Here is a 13716-nt window from a genome sequence, read left to right on the forward strand (position 1 = left end):
CAAACTTGGGCAAGTTACTTAACATTTCTAAGCCTCAGTTTATGAGGATTAAATGAGATCATGTATTTGAAATGCTTGGAATAGAGCCCAACTCATAGTAGGTGCTCAATTAATCTTACCTACTAATAATAGTCCTTGCTTTTGAGGAGTTGGGGGATTTATAAGACATCATGGTGAGTGCACAACAGAAAGGCATGCAGTGCATTCTGGGAGCCAAAGAGGAGGGATAGTTAGATCTGGGGGAGTCAAGGATGGCTTCACAGTTAAAGTGACATTTGAGTGGGCTTTGAAAGGAAAAAGAAGTTCTCTAGGCAAAGAGGAGAGTTTGGGACATTCAGGAAGGACTAGCTGGTGCCAAGGCAATAGACATGGCAGGGCATGTGCAGTAATGGATGGCCAGTGAGAAGGTTACAGATACTGGGATTGCATATGGTAGGGACAAGAGAAGAGGGAATGATGGAGAACAAAATGTGGAAGAAGTAGATAAGGCCTCGCAAGTCACGTTGAGAAACAGGCCAGTGGGAGCTAGTATAGTTTTCTTTGGGAGGCAAGAAACTTAAGATTTGCTTCCTTAGTCTTAGTCTTAATGAATGTGGCTTGGACAAGGGAAAGAAAGACCTGTTAGGAGTATTGCAAATGGTTCAAGAGAAAGAGGAAGACAGCAAAACTTAGGCAGTGACATTGGTGAGGGGGAGTGGGGAGTGGATAAGTAAAACCCTTCAAGATTGTTCTCAGGTAACTGAGTAATCATTTTTCAACTTTTCCACTGATGCTCTGAAGGACTCCTATAACATGGAAATTATAATTGCTCTGTGCATCTACTTTGCTGAGAATCATTAATGTGCTAAGCCTTGTGCCAAGTACTTTGATATGTATTATCGCTAATCTTTACAAGAGCTCTATGATCTTGGTACTCAGGGCCTATTTTACAGAAGAAACTGAAGCTCAGAGAGGCTAAGTAATGTTCCAAAGGCCATATGGCTAGTAAATTGCTGAGCTGGGAGTATAACCCAGGTTATCTGATTGCATGCTACACGCTGCTGTACACTGGATACGAAATGTGAGAATTACATGAGATGATGCATGTGACTACACCCTAAAAGGTTAAAAGCATGCTATAAATATGTTAGAGTAATTGTTCTTTTAGCATACTCTCACCTGTGATGCTCTTTCACTAGTGGGGGGATTGTTTCTGTTTTGATATGGCAACAAGATACAGGATATGGGGACAGCTGGGAGGTGAGTGTCAGAGGTCCTGCTGATTGCATGTCCAAAAGGCCTTTGGCATCAAGCAGTCCATTTTCACTGCCTCCAAGAGTGCTGCTGTGTGCATGCCCTTTGGGTATGCCCGTGATTTCCTTGGGTCTCTGGATTAGGGTGGTATGGGGGGAGGGCGTTATTTGAGATATGCCTTAAACTACCCTAAAAAGAACATTGAGATGTACCCTCCAAAAAATGTTTTCCTAAGACAAATGACTGTGAAATTTAAAAAGTTGTATTAAGTAAGCTGAAGTGAAGTGATGAGCAAACCTAGAATACATTGAAAAATTTGACAGATGATGACTTTAGCAAGGTCAGGAGACACCTAAGACAACTATTTTAAGATACTCTTGTCCTAGTCTAGTTGAGGAATCTGGAGGTACTAAGACAGCCCCTCAGTCTCTGAGGTCCTGACTAAAGAGGCAGCTAAGGTCTGTATTCTGGAAAGTGCCAGGGGAAGACGAAGATGCAATCTCATGGGATCTCATGGGATTCCCACTACTCTGGGCGTGGTGGAGGCGTGGTCTGTGCCCACAGGGCATTCTTCTCATTGGTAAGTCCCAGGTCCAGTGCTTACAGGGACACAGCTCTCCACCTGCAGGGAATTTCTGAAAACACACTGGGGGTGGGGTGCAGGACAAATGCTGTTTTCTCACATAGATGCCTGGGTTGGTTTGCTGTGGGACTGCTAGCAGACAGCACGGAATGATGATCACAGTCACTCTGATTAAAGAGATGAGCTGTGAGTGGGGCAAGTCAAGGTTGGATGATCACTGGGAACTACCTGGAGGTGAGCCAGAATGAGGTGAGCATGGGGAACCTGGGAAATAGCCTTGGCAACAGAAAACAGGAAGTCAGGGAGCAATCTCCCTAATTGATCTTGATGGCCACAATCTCACTTGTCCTCACCTTAAAAAATCAATTGTCTTTTGCTGTTATTTAGAAAGTCATTCATATTTATTGTAGAAAATCTAGGAAATTTTAGATAAGTTTAAAAAAGCAATATCATTTAAAGATGGTCTTGGTTATTGGTTAATTAATTTGTGTATCCCTCAAACTTCAGTTCATCTATACGTATTTTAAAATTTAAATTAAGTATGGACTCACCCTATAATACTGCTTTGTTCCACTGAGCATTGTAACATGAACATTTTTCTATTTATTATATAGTCTCCCAAGGCATTATGCATAGTATTCCACTAAATTAAAATACCTTAATTTCTTTAATTTCCTACTTATAGACATTTAGATTGTTTCACTACTTTGACAAACTCTGTGATAAGTTTTGTGGCTGAGTCTGTGCAAATCTGAGACTATTTTCTTTAGGGTAAATGCCTAGAAGCTATTGGGAGGAATTGCTAAGTCCAATGATATTCCCAATTTAAGGGCTTCTGAATACTGTACATATTACCCCATTTCCTTTGAGAAAAGTGGCATCAATTTATATTTCCCCTAACAGTAGATGAGATGGTTTACTTTTAATGAGCTATATATCCTAAAGATGCTGTTGGGCATTTGGTTTCAAATACTGCTTGGAGGAGATAAATAGCGACAGTCTGTTTTTTTGTCTACTTAATGTGAGGGAAATGTGAATCACATTTTTGTTCTAGAGATCACCATTTCTCATGCAGGTATGGATCAATAAACCCACACAAGCATTTATTGAGCACCTACTATGTTCCCAGACCTGGGCTGAACATCACTGCCGCTAGTATCAGTTTTGAATACCTAAGACAACAATTGTGTGTATGAAAGGACCTATTGGAATATGAGATACTGAGCTTCACAGCAGGAGAAAATTAGTTTTTTCTCTGCTAGATGTTGAACTATAGCAGTGGGCCTCAAAGTGTGGTCCTTGTACCAGCAACATCATTAACATAACCTGGGAACTTGTGATAAATGGATATTATCTGGCCCCACCCCAGACCTGTTGAATCAGAAACTCTGGGGATAAAGCCAGGAAATCTGTGCTTCAATAAGATTTTAACTGTAAAACCTTTGCAAGATGCCAAAGTTTGAGAACCACTGAGCTACAAAAATGCAGCAAATACAGAAAAGGTCAAACTTAGCTGGGTAAAGGGAATGTGACCAACTCATCATGCTTTGCCTGAGACTGTCCTGGTTTTAGCATTGACGATCCCATATCCTGCGAACCCCCTTGTGGTTGACCCACCTAGTAAAGGAGAACAGTTCTCTGTTGCAGCCTAAAGGTAATTATGGAAAAAGAATAGAAGACCCAGAAGAGAGGGTTTCAAGATGGAGAGCAGATTTTAGAAGCTGCTTTCTGCTTGTCAGTTCTAGGCTAATAGATGAGCAGGCAGGAGGTTACCTGTAGGAAGCCAGAAGATGGCTAAGGCATCTTGCTGAATCCCTTGACATGAGTCACAGCTGTTAGAACTCAATACTTTCTGGAAAGGAGAGGGTTGGATTCACCAAACCTCTGAAAGATGCCAAATTGAGAGAAAAAAAAGCCACTATTAATCTTAACAGTGGTGACAATGAAATTCCATTACAACAAAAAACATAACCAAAAGTGCTTTGTCATTGCAGCAATTTCCAGGTCCCAACTGATTGGCCCCCTAGATTCTGGAAGAATGGTATCGGGCTTATCTGATTATGGAAACTAATCCTGACTAAAGATGTAACGCTCATTGTCTCTTAGATTGAGCGTTTATCCTGGGTTTTCTGGGGCAGTTGCAGTTTAAAAAAAAAACAGTCACAATTTACAGGCCATGTAAAATTTCAATTTTGAAAATATAGTCAAAAAATTAAAAAAAAATATCTAATGTGTTCCACGCATGGGGTTGAGGAGAAGTGAAGAGAAGAGAATGAGACAGGAGGGCTGATTTATAGGTATGTTAAACATTAGCAATTCCTTATTTTTTCTAAACCTTTGGTTCTGAATCCTGTTTGTATCTTAGAATTACTTGGGGGAGATTTTTTAAAAATACTGATGCTCAGAGCTCCATCCCAGAGATTGCGACATAATAGATCTGGGGCAGGAACTCAGCATAAGTACTTTTTAAATAAAGCTCCCCAGGGGATTCTAATGTGTAGCTAGGTTTGAGAATCCTTTTTCTTTCCTAAGGCATTGGATCTCCAACTTTAGCGTGCTCCAGAAAAACCTGGAGGGCTTGTTGAAAACTCTGAACCCTGCCTTCCGGGGGCCTGACTCAATAGGTCCCGGGGAAGGGGGCAAGAATTTGCCTTTCTCATGAGAACCCAGGTGGTGGTGACGCTGCTGGTCCCAGGACTGCACTTTGAGAACCAGTATCCTAAACCATTCCTACCTCACATCCCCAACTGGTCTTAAAAACTGCATTTTTACCCATTAATGTAGACATGTGTACTGTAAAACATCCCTACACACTTACCCCCATGTACCCAGAATTTCTTTTCTCTGAGTTTAAACATATTTCAATTTAAAAATACAGTTTTGAGAGCTTTGGTGTCAGTTCATCTTCCTCTTTCAAACTTGCAAAATAGGATTTTAAAAAATCCGGTTATATTTTTTCTCTGTCCTTAGATTGTAGGTTCTGTGAGGAGGACATTTGTATATTTAATACTTCCCTGCGTGCCTTGGAACATTATGGGTGCTTGGAAAATCTCAGTGGTCAGTGATTATGTATACAATTTGCAGCATCATAACCAAGCCCATCTAGCCCCAATAGCTTTTATAATGGGGTTTAAATATACTAATATCTCCAAAATTGGGATAATAAAATATAGTCATATAGTGAAACTATAGAAGTAGGAGACAAGTAGAATAGTCAAATACACAACAGAAGGTAACTACGAGTGGATCTCACCAAGAAGTGTAATAATGTTGCTAAGATTATGTATCAGCAATAAACCCTGAAATGTGGTCAATGCATGGGATTAGTTCAATAATGTAAGCATACACCCAAGACTTTTGGAAATAACTGCCATAAGATGTGCTAGATTAAAGGCAGATTAATAGATCAATAAATCCATGGAAAAGACCTAATATCCTATTATTTCATAAAACCAATAATGCAATAGGATGTATTGAGATAGTCAGCTCCTAAGCAAAAATATCACAGACACCCATACTGAAAGAAAACAGACACAGATAAACACTCAATGGAAAACCCTAGTATATCTCTGGAGAAAACAGCTGTAGCAAATATGGAAACAGATTTCATTCAATAAACAGTTGACTGTGTACTGTGGTCCACACATTCTCAAGCCCATTGGATTTTCCTTTAGAATTTCCCTTTCTGTCAACTTCTTTTGGACTGGACTTACTTTGTTATTTGTCCTTGGTTCTGCTACTTCTATCCAGAGGTGGCTGGAGAGAACCGAACCGAACAAATTCCATAATGCTAATTTCTCCAAAGGAATCAAAAGAGATACAGAATTTGAGAATGAAATTGTTCCCAAATACAGATAAGTGCAAGTCTCCTCGCATTGTGTTAGTAAATTTACAAAAGTTTGCTACAGAGAAAAGGAAAAAGCAAGCTCTCTGAGATTTGAAGACTGGCAATGAAAGTTGGAGGTCTTTCATTTTGTTACATTTGACCAAATGTGGACAACAGGAAATGAAGTGTGAGTCCAAGTTGTAGTTGTCTTAACAGAATCAATAGTAGTAAGTGCTGTTATCAAAAATTAAAGCTTTCACGCAACAGAAAACTTTGGAAGGCAGTGCTTTCAAAATATTTGCAATATGGTAACTTTCAAAGACTGTACGCTTATGGAGATGGAACTTAATGCATCAGTCGAGTGAAAACATACAAGGAATGAAGGTAAAAAACATTGTATCAGTTAAATATTCTCAGGGCCAAAGGACTCTGATCTAAACCAGCATTTTGTCTAATTTTCTCTTTCCAGGATGTGCCACAACCACAAATTGGGAGGATATCCTATTTTTATTCCTTGGGGGTAGTGGAGGGCTAGGAGGATACAGGGGTGATAGAACTTTCATCAAATTGCTGAGGGTTTTCCATCTTGTTAATATCTGCATTCTGGTTGAAAGTTTACTGATGAAAAAATGTGCTAAACTCAAACTACAGTAGTTTTGCCATGATAGCGAGAAAATGGAACCAACAAAGGCTCCTATTCTAGAAGGGAGACAAAAACCAGAACCTGAAGAATGGAACACAGCCCAGATTTGGTATTGAATATGGAAACTTCAAGAAGTAGTACACTGTACTTTGTAATACTGATTTGTATTAGTATAACTAATAGTATCACGTAATGTATTATACTTTGGCTAACAAGATGTAATGATAATTGTAGCTAACGTTTCAATCCCTATCACCCCTTTGAGTTTCACAAGGTATGACACCTATTCACTCAACAAATATTTATTGAGGGCCTACCATGTGCCAGGTATTGTTCTAGCTCTGAGGATGTAGCAATGAAAGAATAGTAAAAATGAATAAAATGAAAATCTCTATTGTCATGGAGTTGCATTATAGTTGGGGCAAGACAGACAATGATTTGTAAAAAATAAGTAAAGTGTAGAGTGTCATAGATACCGGTAAGTGTTACGGTGAGGTATAAATCAAGAAAAGGGATAGGAGACCGTTTCTACCTTTAAAAAGCACCAGGGAAGGACTTAATGACAAGGTACATCTGAGTAAATACCTGAAGCAAGCCATGCAGATATTTGTGGAAAGTTAGTTCCCGGTAGTGGAATAGTAAGTGCAAAAGTCCTGAGGCAGGAGCATGCATCATATATTTGAGGAACATCTAGGAGGTCAATGTGGCTGGACCCAGTGATGGTGGGAACAGTGTTAGGAGGTCAAGGTAGAAAGTTGAGGAACCTTGGTTTCTCCTCTGGGTGTGATGGGTGCCACTGGAAGGTTTTGAGAGGAAGAGTGATCTAATCTGCCTTATGGTTTAATAGGAGCTCTTTGAGTGCTGGGTTGAAAATAGGCTAAACCTATCAATACATCTTTTTCATTCCCACCCCCCTCTCCCAACTCCTTCGGATGTAGGAGGCTTACAATAATTCTGCCACTGCTGCTTATGGATGGGTGGGTGGTGGCTACAAACTTCCTTCTGCACCTTAACCCTTGGGGGTTTCTCTTGAGAAGTTTATGAATCGGGCATAGGAGGTTCTGCTTCCACTTTTCTAGTCTTGTCCTTATATGCCGACTTATTTTACTCAACATAGTAACCTCAAGGTTTCTTCATCAAGCTGTTTTTTTAAGACAGTTTTGTTCACCCACCATACATTATGTCCTAAGTAAACAATCGATGGTTCCCTGTACAGTCACGTATTTATGTATTCACCACCATCACCACTCTCTAAGGACATCTCCATTTCTTCCACAAAGAAGGAGGAAAAGTCAAAGAAGGTAGAGAGACAAAAGAAAAAGAAAAAGAAAAAAAAATGACAGCTAAAAAGCAACAAAAGGAAAGATAGAATTAAACTAAAGTAGAATAAAAGAGTGAGACAACATTACCAATGCCAAGAGTCCCATACCCCCCACCTTATGTCCCCCTCTGATAGGCATTTAGCTTTGGTATATTGCCTTTGTTACATTAAAGGAAGCATAGTACAATGTTTATGTTAGCTATAGTCCCTAATTTGCATTGATTGTATTTTTTCCCACTTTTCTTACCCAGAAGAATAAACATTATACCTTTAAAGGACAGTTCGTCAACTGGTCCGAGATGTTTTCTCACGGAAGCCCTTTGGTGTTGTGCAAAACCCAGAACATATTATCCTTCCTGCCAGAGCTAACATTTAAATTGGACATTTGTGCCTTCCAAGAACCCCAAATTCATTGACTCTAGAATTTGAAGGGACCCTAGAATTTATCTAGTCTGCCCCCCATCCAGTGCAGGAATAACTTTTGCAATATGTCTGCCAAATGGATTCTTTCGGTCAGATGGTTCCTCAGGTACCAAGGGTGTTGATTGGCTTCCAGGTAAGGAATTCTTTTACTTAGGATTTGTAATTGGTATGAAATACAAAAAAAAGTCAATGAAGTTTGGTGAAGAGAGAGAACTAAGTTCTAGATTTATAAATGTAATTATCACTCAGGGCCATAAAGAGTCCATGTTTAGCCAAAACTTCTAGCCAGAAGTTGCCCGTGGCAATTGAGCTGCTTAGTCTCTGCCTGTCAAGTCAAGGAGAGGAAGACAGCCAGAGGGAAACTACAATTAGAAAATGCACCTAGGAAAACCACTAGGGCCTGCTTTGGGTTTTCTAATGGGTCAACCTTTTGTTTTTACTGGAGTTTCTTACTATAACTCTCTTATCAGTGAATATTGACTAACTTAGTTGGCTTCTTTGCAAAATGCTGGCCATAAACAACACAGAGTACTTTTGTTTAGGATACACTTGCCAAAGAACTTAGCACATTTAGTGGGTGATTATCCCAGGCTGAGCTATTTGAGTTTTATAGTCATAAAGCCATAATCTTGACAATAGCTACAGTGGGTTTCAGTTTTACACATGTTAAATGGGTAAGAAATCCATAAATGTTACAATAAATACGGCACTTTCCACCTTACTTGAGGAAATGGCATTGGAGAGGTTGCAGCTTGTGAGTTACTGTGAAGTGGTGGAAGGAAGGTCATCTGAAATTGGAAGGAAAGTCCCCAGATGCGGATGGACGTGGCTCCTCGCACACACAGTGAACTGAAGTAGCTGGTTGATTTTGAGGGGTGTGTGCATGTGCATTTTGTATATTCCTGTGCAGCTCAGTTCAGCTGGATGCAGTTGTCTGCTTTTGCCTAGAAATTCATGGACAAAATTGCGCATAAGCAAATGCAAAATTGGAGTTATGCCCAATTATTCCCCTAATAAGTTAGTCACGTTGGGACCAATTTGTCTTTTCAATATGTGTAATAGCACTGTCTGTACATACCTATGCATACATACGTTCACACATATATAACACAAAAGGAGACTCCATACACTGAACTAAATGCTGTTTTGTTCATTTAATAGTTTTCACTTAATTTCTCTTAGAGCCTTTTCCATATCAGCACATAGTTACTCATTTTTTAAAAAATAGCTTTTAAAACATTACAGGATGAGTAAATTGCTCTTCAAAATGCTTGCAACAATTTATACTCTCACCAACAGGCTTCCTACACCCTGGCCAATATTACCTGTTATCAAATGTATTTTATCTTGCCAATCAGTTAGTTAAAAAAATTATGTCTTCCCCCTCTGTCCCCCCCCTTCCTCTCTCTCTCTCTCTCTACACACACACACACACACACACACACACACACACACACACACACACACACACACACCCACACCCACCCACCCACCCACCCACCCACCACCACCACCACCACCACCACCACCCCCCCCCCCCCGTGGGAATGCCTCCCATAAATATACCAATGGAAAAAGGAGTTTTAAATGTGTGAAACAGGTGGTGGGCCCAAAGTGGGGAAAAAAAAGGAATAAAATGGATATGTGAGAACACAGAAGAAAAGCCTATTAAAAAGGGAAAGAAAAAAATTCCTTTCCATTTATTTATTTTTTTTTTTTACTTCTAACTTGGCTAAATACAATTTGTCTACTTTATGAGATAAGATATTGAGTTGACCCTGTTGGGATTCAATCTATCACTCTAGCTAGTTGACATCTCCAAAAATGCAGCTGAAACCGTTAATCCATTCGCTTCAGCCCAACATGCCTAAGGGCATCAGATTATTTTGTTTATCAGTATTAGGTTCTGTGGCCCTGACAAGCTGAGCAGATACAGCTGATCAGGGTACTGTGATGGCTTAGGCGTGTGAGTTTGGGGCCTCAAACAGTAGCAGCAGCAGACTTAGAGATGCAGGCAGGTGTCAAATGTTTTCCTGTGAAGAAGTTGGCAGTGGACATAAATGCTTCCAGCTGGGCACATTGCTAGGCAGGGACGCCATAATAGTTTAATTAAATTGCGTGGGTTTATGATCATTGTTCTTATTAGCAAATATCATTGCTTTTTGATGAGATATTGTGTGGAACTGGCTTTTCATATAAACGCTGTCATTTGCATATATATGTAATATATGTTTGCATATATATTCAAGCCAGGCTGACTTACTAAAAGTGATAACCAAAAAAAGAGGATAGACTATTGATGTAAGGATGTGGAAGATATTTAAGGGTGTGTAGGAATTATGAAGATGAATATGATGTTGCCCCTTCTATGTTCTATTAGATGCATTTTCCTTTATATGGAAGCAGCAGGAGGAGAGAGCTGGGTCCGCCTCTCTTTTACAATTAAGGTTTTGCACTTTGAAATCTCAAACTATGATATGATTATTGATAAAATATTTTAAAATGGTTATATATGGAGAGAGAATGGACATTTCACTTCTCAATTAAAGACTTGCTTCCCTGCTCTCTTTTCCTCCTCATAGTGTCCTGTCATGGAGGGGAGGTAGCATGAAAGTATGGAGAGGGAGGAAAAAACATTTTAACTATAAAAGAACTTTCCGTCTCGTGGGGCCTAGAGCAGTTGCTCTGGAGGAGGCAAGGACATTGCAGAGTGCTATTTATGTATTTATTTACTTTACTTTGTTTATTTTTACTGTCTTTTGCATTCCCAGCTGTGAAGGCTTTTAAGCGCCTCACCAAAATTACATAATTTGTATTTCATAACTCATACATGCATATGTATTTTGTTCTTACAAGAACAGTGGAAATGCTGCATGAAACTAACTCAGCCTTTTTATTTTCACTTCTTAATACATGTACATTCTACCAATTCTCTCTGTCTTTGCCTTACGAGTGAGGAAGGACTGAAAGGAAAAGAAACTAGGTTGCCCTGTCTTTCTCTTTCCTCTTATGTCATCATTTGCAGGGTAAGTGGTTGGATAATACAGGGAAGTAATGCAAGTAAGAAAGAATAGGATAGGGTTCCTTGGTTGTTCGTATTTCTTAGAACGCCATGGCCTTCTTTTGGTAATCAAAGCAAATACTGGTTCAAATGGAAAGCATGGCCTCTTAGGGCTGTCTGAGTCCCCTGGCCCCCACCTTACTCAGTTGGAGAAGTAACTTGCTTTGAACCTTGCTGAACTTGCACACACGGTGGGTCCACTGGAGTTCTGTGCTCACAGGGCATATAGGAATGGCAGATATATATATTGCATGCATCTCCTCCGCTCACATGCATGCTCCATTGTCACCTTGGACTTCACTTACAAAACAGAAGTCCAAAGATAAAATTACTAAGAATTTCAAGGCAGCAATAGCAGCACATGAAACCAAATGCGGGGCCCTTCTGCACACAGGGCACTTTCTGCGTCAGGAGAAGCTGCTGGACAGCCTGAAGCCTCAAGCACATGCTGAGTATGAAGGGGCCCACTTCACAGCAGGCTGACACTGCCAATGGTGTATCCATGCAAAATGGTTTCCTTGAAACTGGTTTAATGTGCTTATTTCAACTTCAGTTGAATTTGTTTCCACAGAGAGGCAGCTGGATCTCATAGAGGGCTCCCAGCTTCACAGGAGTGCCTTGCAAATGGGCTTTTGAGACCTTAAGGTTACTAGCTGGAACCAGATACTCATCATTGAATCATTCTCTACATCTCTCTTAATTTTTTTTTGTCTTTCTCTCAGGATTTCCAGCAGGAGAGCTCCAGAAGCCTTTCTTTTGGGGAACAGAATATCCTCGGTGAGTAAATTAGTAAAGAAACCAGTTATTGACAAGTAAAGATGGAGGAACATGCTGGTTTGGCAGAGGACAGAATGTAAAGTCAAAAAACAAAACCAGTGGCTCTTCAGAAGAAAGAGACTATGGAACCTGGCATGGGTTGACCTCACTCTGACCATTTTAGGTATTTTTTTTTCTGATCCTTGTTACCAGGGTGTATGACTGGACAGGGAAGCCAAATTATACATAGGTAGCTTTCATTTTTATGCATTTATTCACTCACCCATTGACTCACACTACAGATGTTTGGATCCTGAAGGATTTGGGGGATTTGAATTGATGGTGATGGGGCTAAAACCATTTCAGATGAAAGAAACCATGTGATAAGAAGAAGCAAAAGTGCTCATAGAATGGCAAAGAGCCTGCTTTGGCTGACCCAAGTGATAAATGAAAGGGAGTAGTGGAAAAGAATGTTGCGGTTTGATATTGGAGAGTTCTGAATCTGGTAAGGAAGGAGCTTGGACACTAACAGGCAACAGAAAATATTGAAGTTTTTGAGCAGGTAAGTAGGATAATCAAACATCTTTAGAAATGTAACTTTGGTAGCTATAGAATAGGTCAAAGGTGACAGTGTCTAGAATTAGGGATACCAGTTTAAGTGCCATTAATCCTAACAAATTGGAGAATTGTACAATTTGTAATTTCCATATACAATGGGGATTCTGGTAATATTCACTGTCAATAATATCACTATTTTTATTATATGCCTTTGCTTGCTCTGGTGCTTTAATACACGGAAGATTAGTCTTGATTTTAAATGTTTAGTCTCTTCTCTTTCGTTTGGATGAATGACAATTTATATATGGTAATGTAGTTAGAAAAGATATGGGATCACATACATATATAAATAAGAGAAATTCAGTGGTAATGTCTTGATTTAGTCTTCCCCAGAAGCAGATCCTGTGACAAGGATTCAAGTGCAAGTAATTCTTTGGGGAAGTGACACCAGGAAACACTAGCAGGAGAGTGGGAAGTGACATAGGGAGGAATGGAAGCCAGTAAAGTGCATTGTTATGAGTCTTCTATGGCTGCTGTAACAAATTACCACAAACTTAGAGGCTTAAAACAACACAGATTTATTAGCATACAGTTCTATAGGTCAGAAGTCTGACACGGGTCTCAGTGGGCTAAAATCCAGGTGGTGGCAGGCCTGTGTGTCTTCTGGAGGCTCTAGGGGGATCATTTGTTTCCTTGTCTTTTCCAGTTTCTAGAGGCCACCTGCTTTCTTTGACTCATGGCCCCCTTCCTTCCTCTGCAAAATCAGCAAGATGTCATTGCTCTGACCATTCTTCCATTACCACATCTCCCTCTGACTTGCCTTTTCTGCCTCTTTGTTCAACTTTTAAGGACCCTCGTGATTACAGTGGGTCCACCCAGATAATCCAGGATAATCTGCCTATTTTAAAGTCATTTGATTAGCAACCTTAATTCCATCTGCAACCTTAATTCCCCTTTGCCAAGAAATTAACATATTTACAGGTTCCAAGGATTACTAGGACATGGACATCTTTGGGAGGCCATGATTCTGCCTACCACGTATGTTACAGTGCCAGTTGTCACTGAGGGCAACTGGGGCCCAAGCCTGCTGGGGAACTGTAGAATATGCGTCAGAGTGATCCCACCCGAGGGGCAAAGGAGCTGAGATATTTATCCTCCAACTCACCTTCCATCATTAATTGAGGGCTGATACCAGGAACATTAACTCCCAGCCTTGGCTAAGAGGGCTCTGTGGCCAGAGAAAGCCCTCTGGCAGCTAGCCTCAGAGGCTGGCAGTTGGAAGCTGTCCAGCTGGTGTGCTCAGAAATAGTGA

At 40.2% G+C, this 13716-nt stretch overlaps 1 protein-coding gene across 6 annotated transcripts in view; it reads left to right on the plus strand.

Annotated features, from left to right (window-relative positions):
• Window positions 1–13716, plus strand: part of PHEX (phosphate regulating endopeptidase homolog X-linked) — a 259988-nt gene that overhangs the window by 217401 nt on the left and 28871 nt on the right. For all 6 annotated transcript variants that reach the window (XM_037821360.1, XM_037821359.1, XM_037821363.1 and 3 more), the window contains one exon: window positions 11813–11867. In XM_037821360.1, the coding sequence (XP_037677288.1) occupies window positions 11813–11867 (55 nt within the window). The remainder of the gene's footprint in view (window positions 1–11812; window positions 11868–13716) is intronic.

The sequence above is a fragment of the Choloepus didactylus genome, chromosome X, assembly GCF_015220235.1.
Source record: "Choloepus didactylus isolate mChoDid1 chromosome X, mChoDid1.pri, whole genome shotgun sequence".
Lineage (NCBI taxonomy): Eukaryota > Metazoa > Chordata > Mammalia > Pilosa > Megalonychidae > Choloepus > Choloepus didactylus.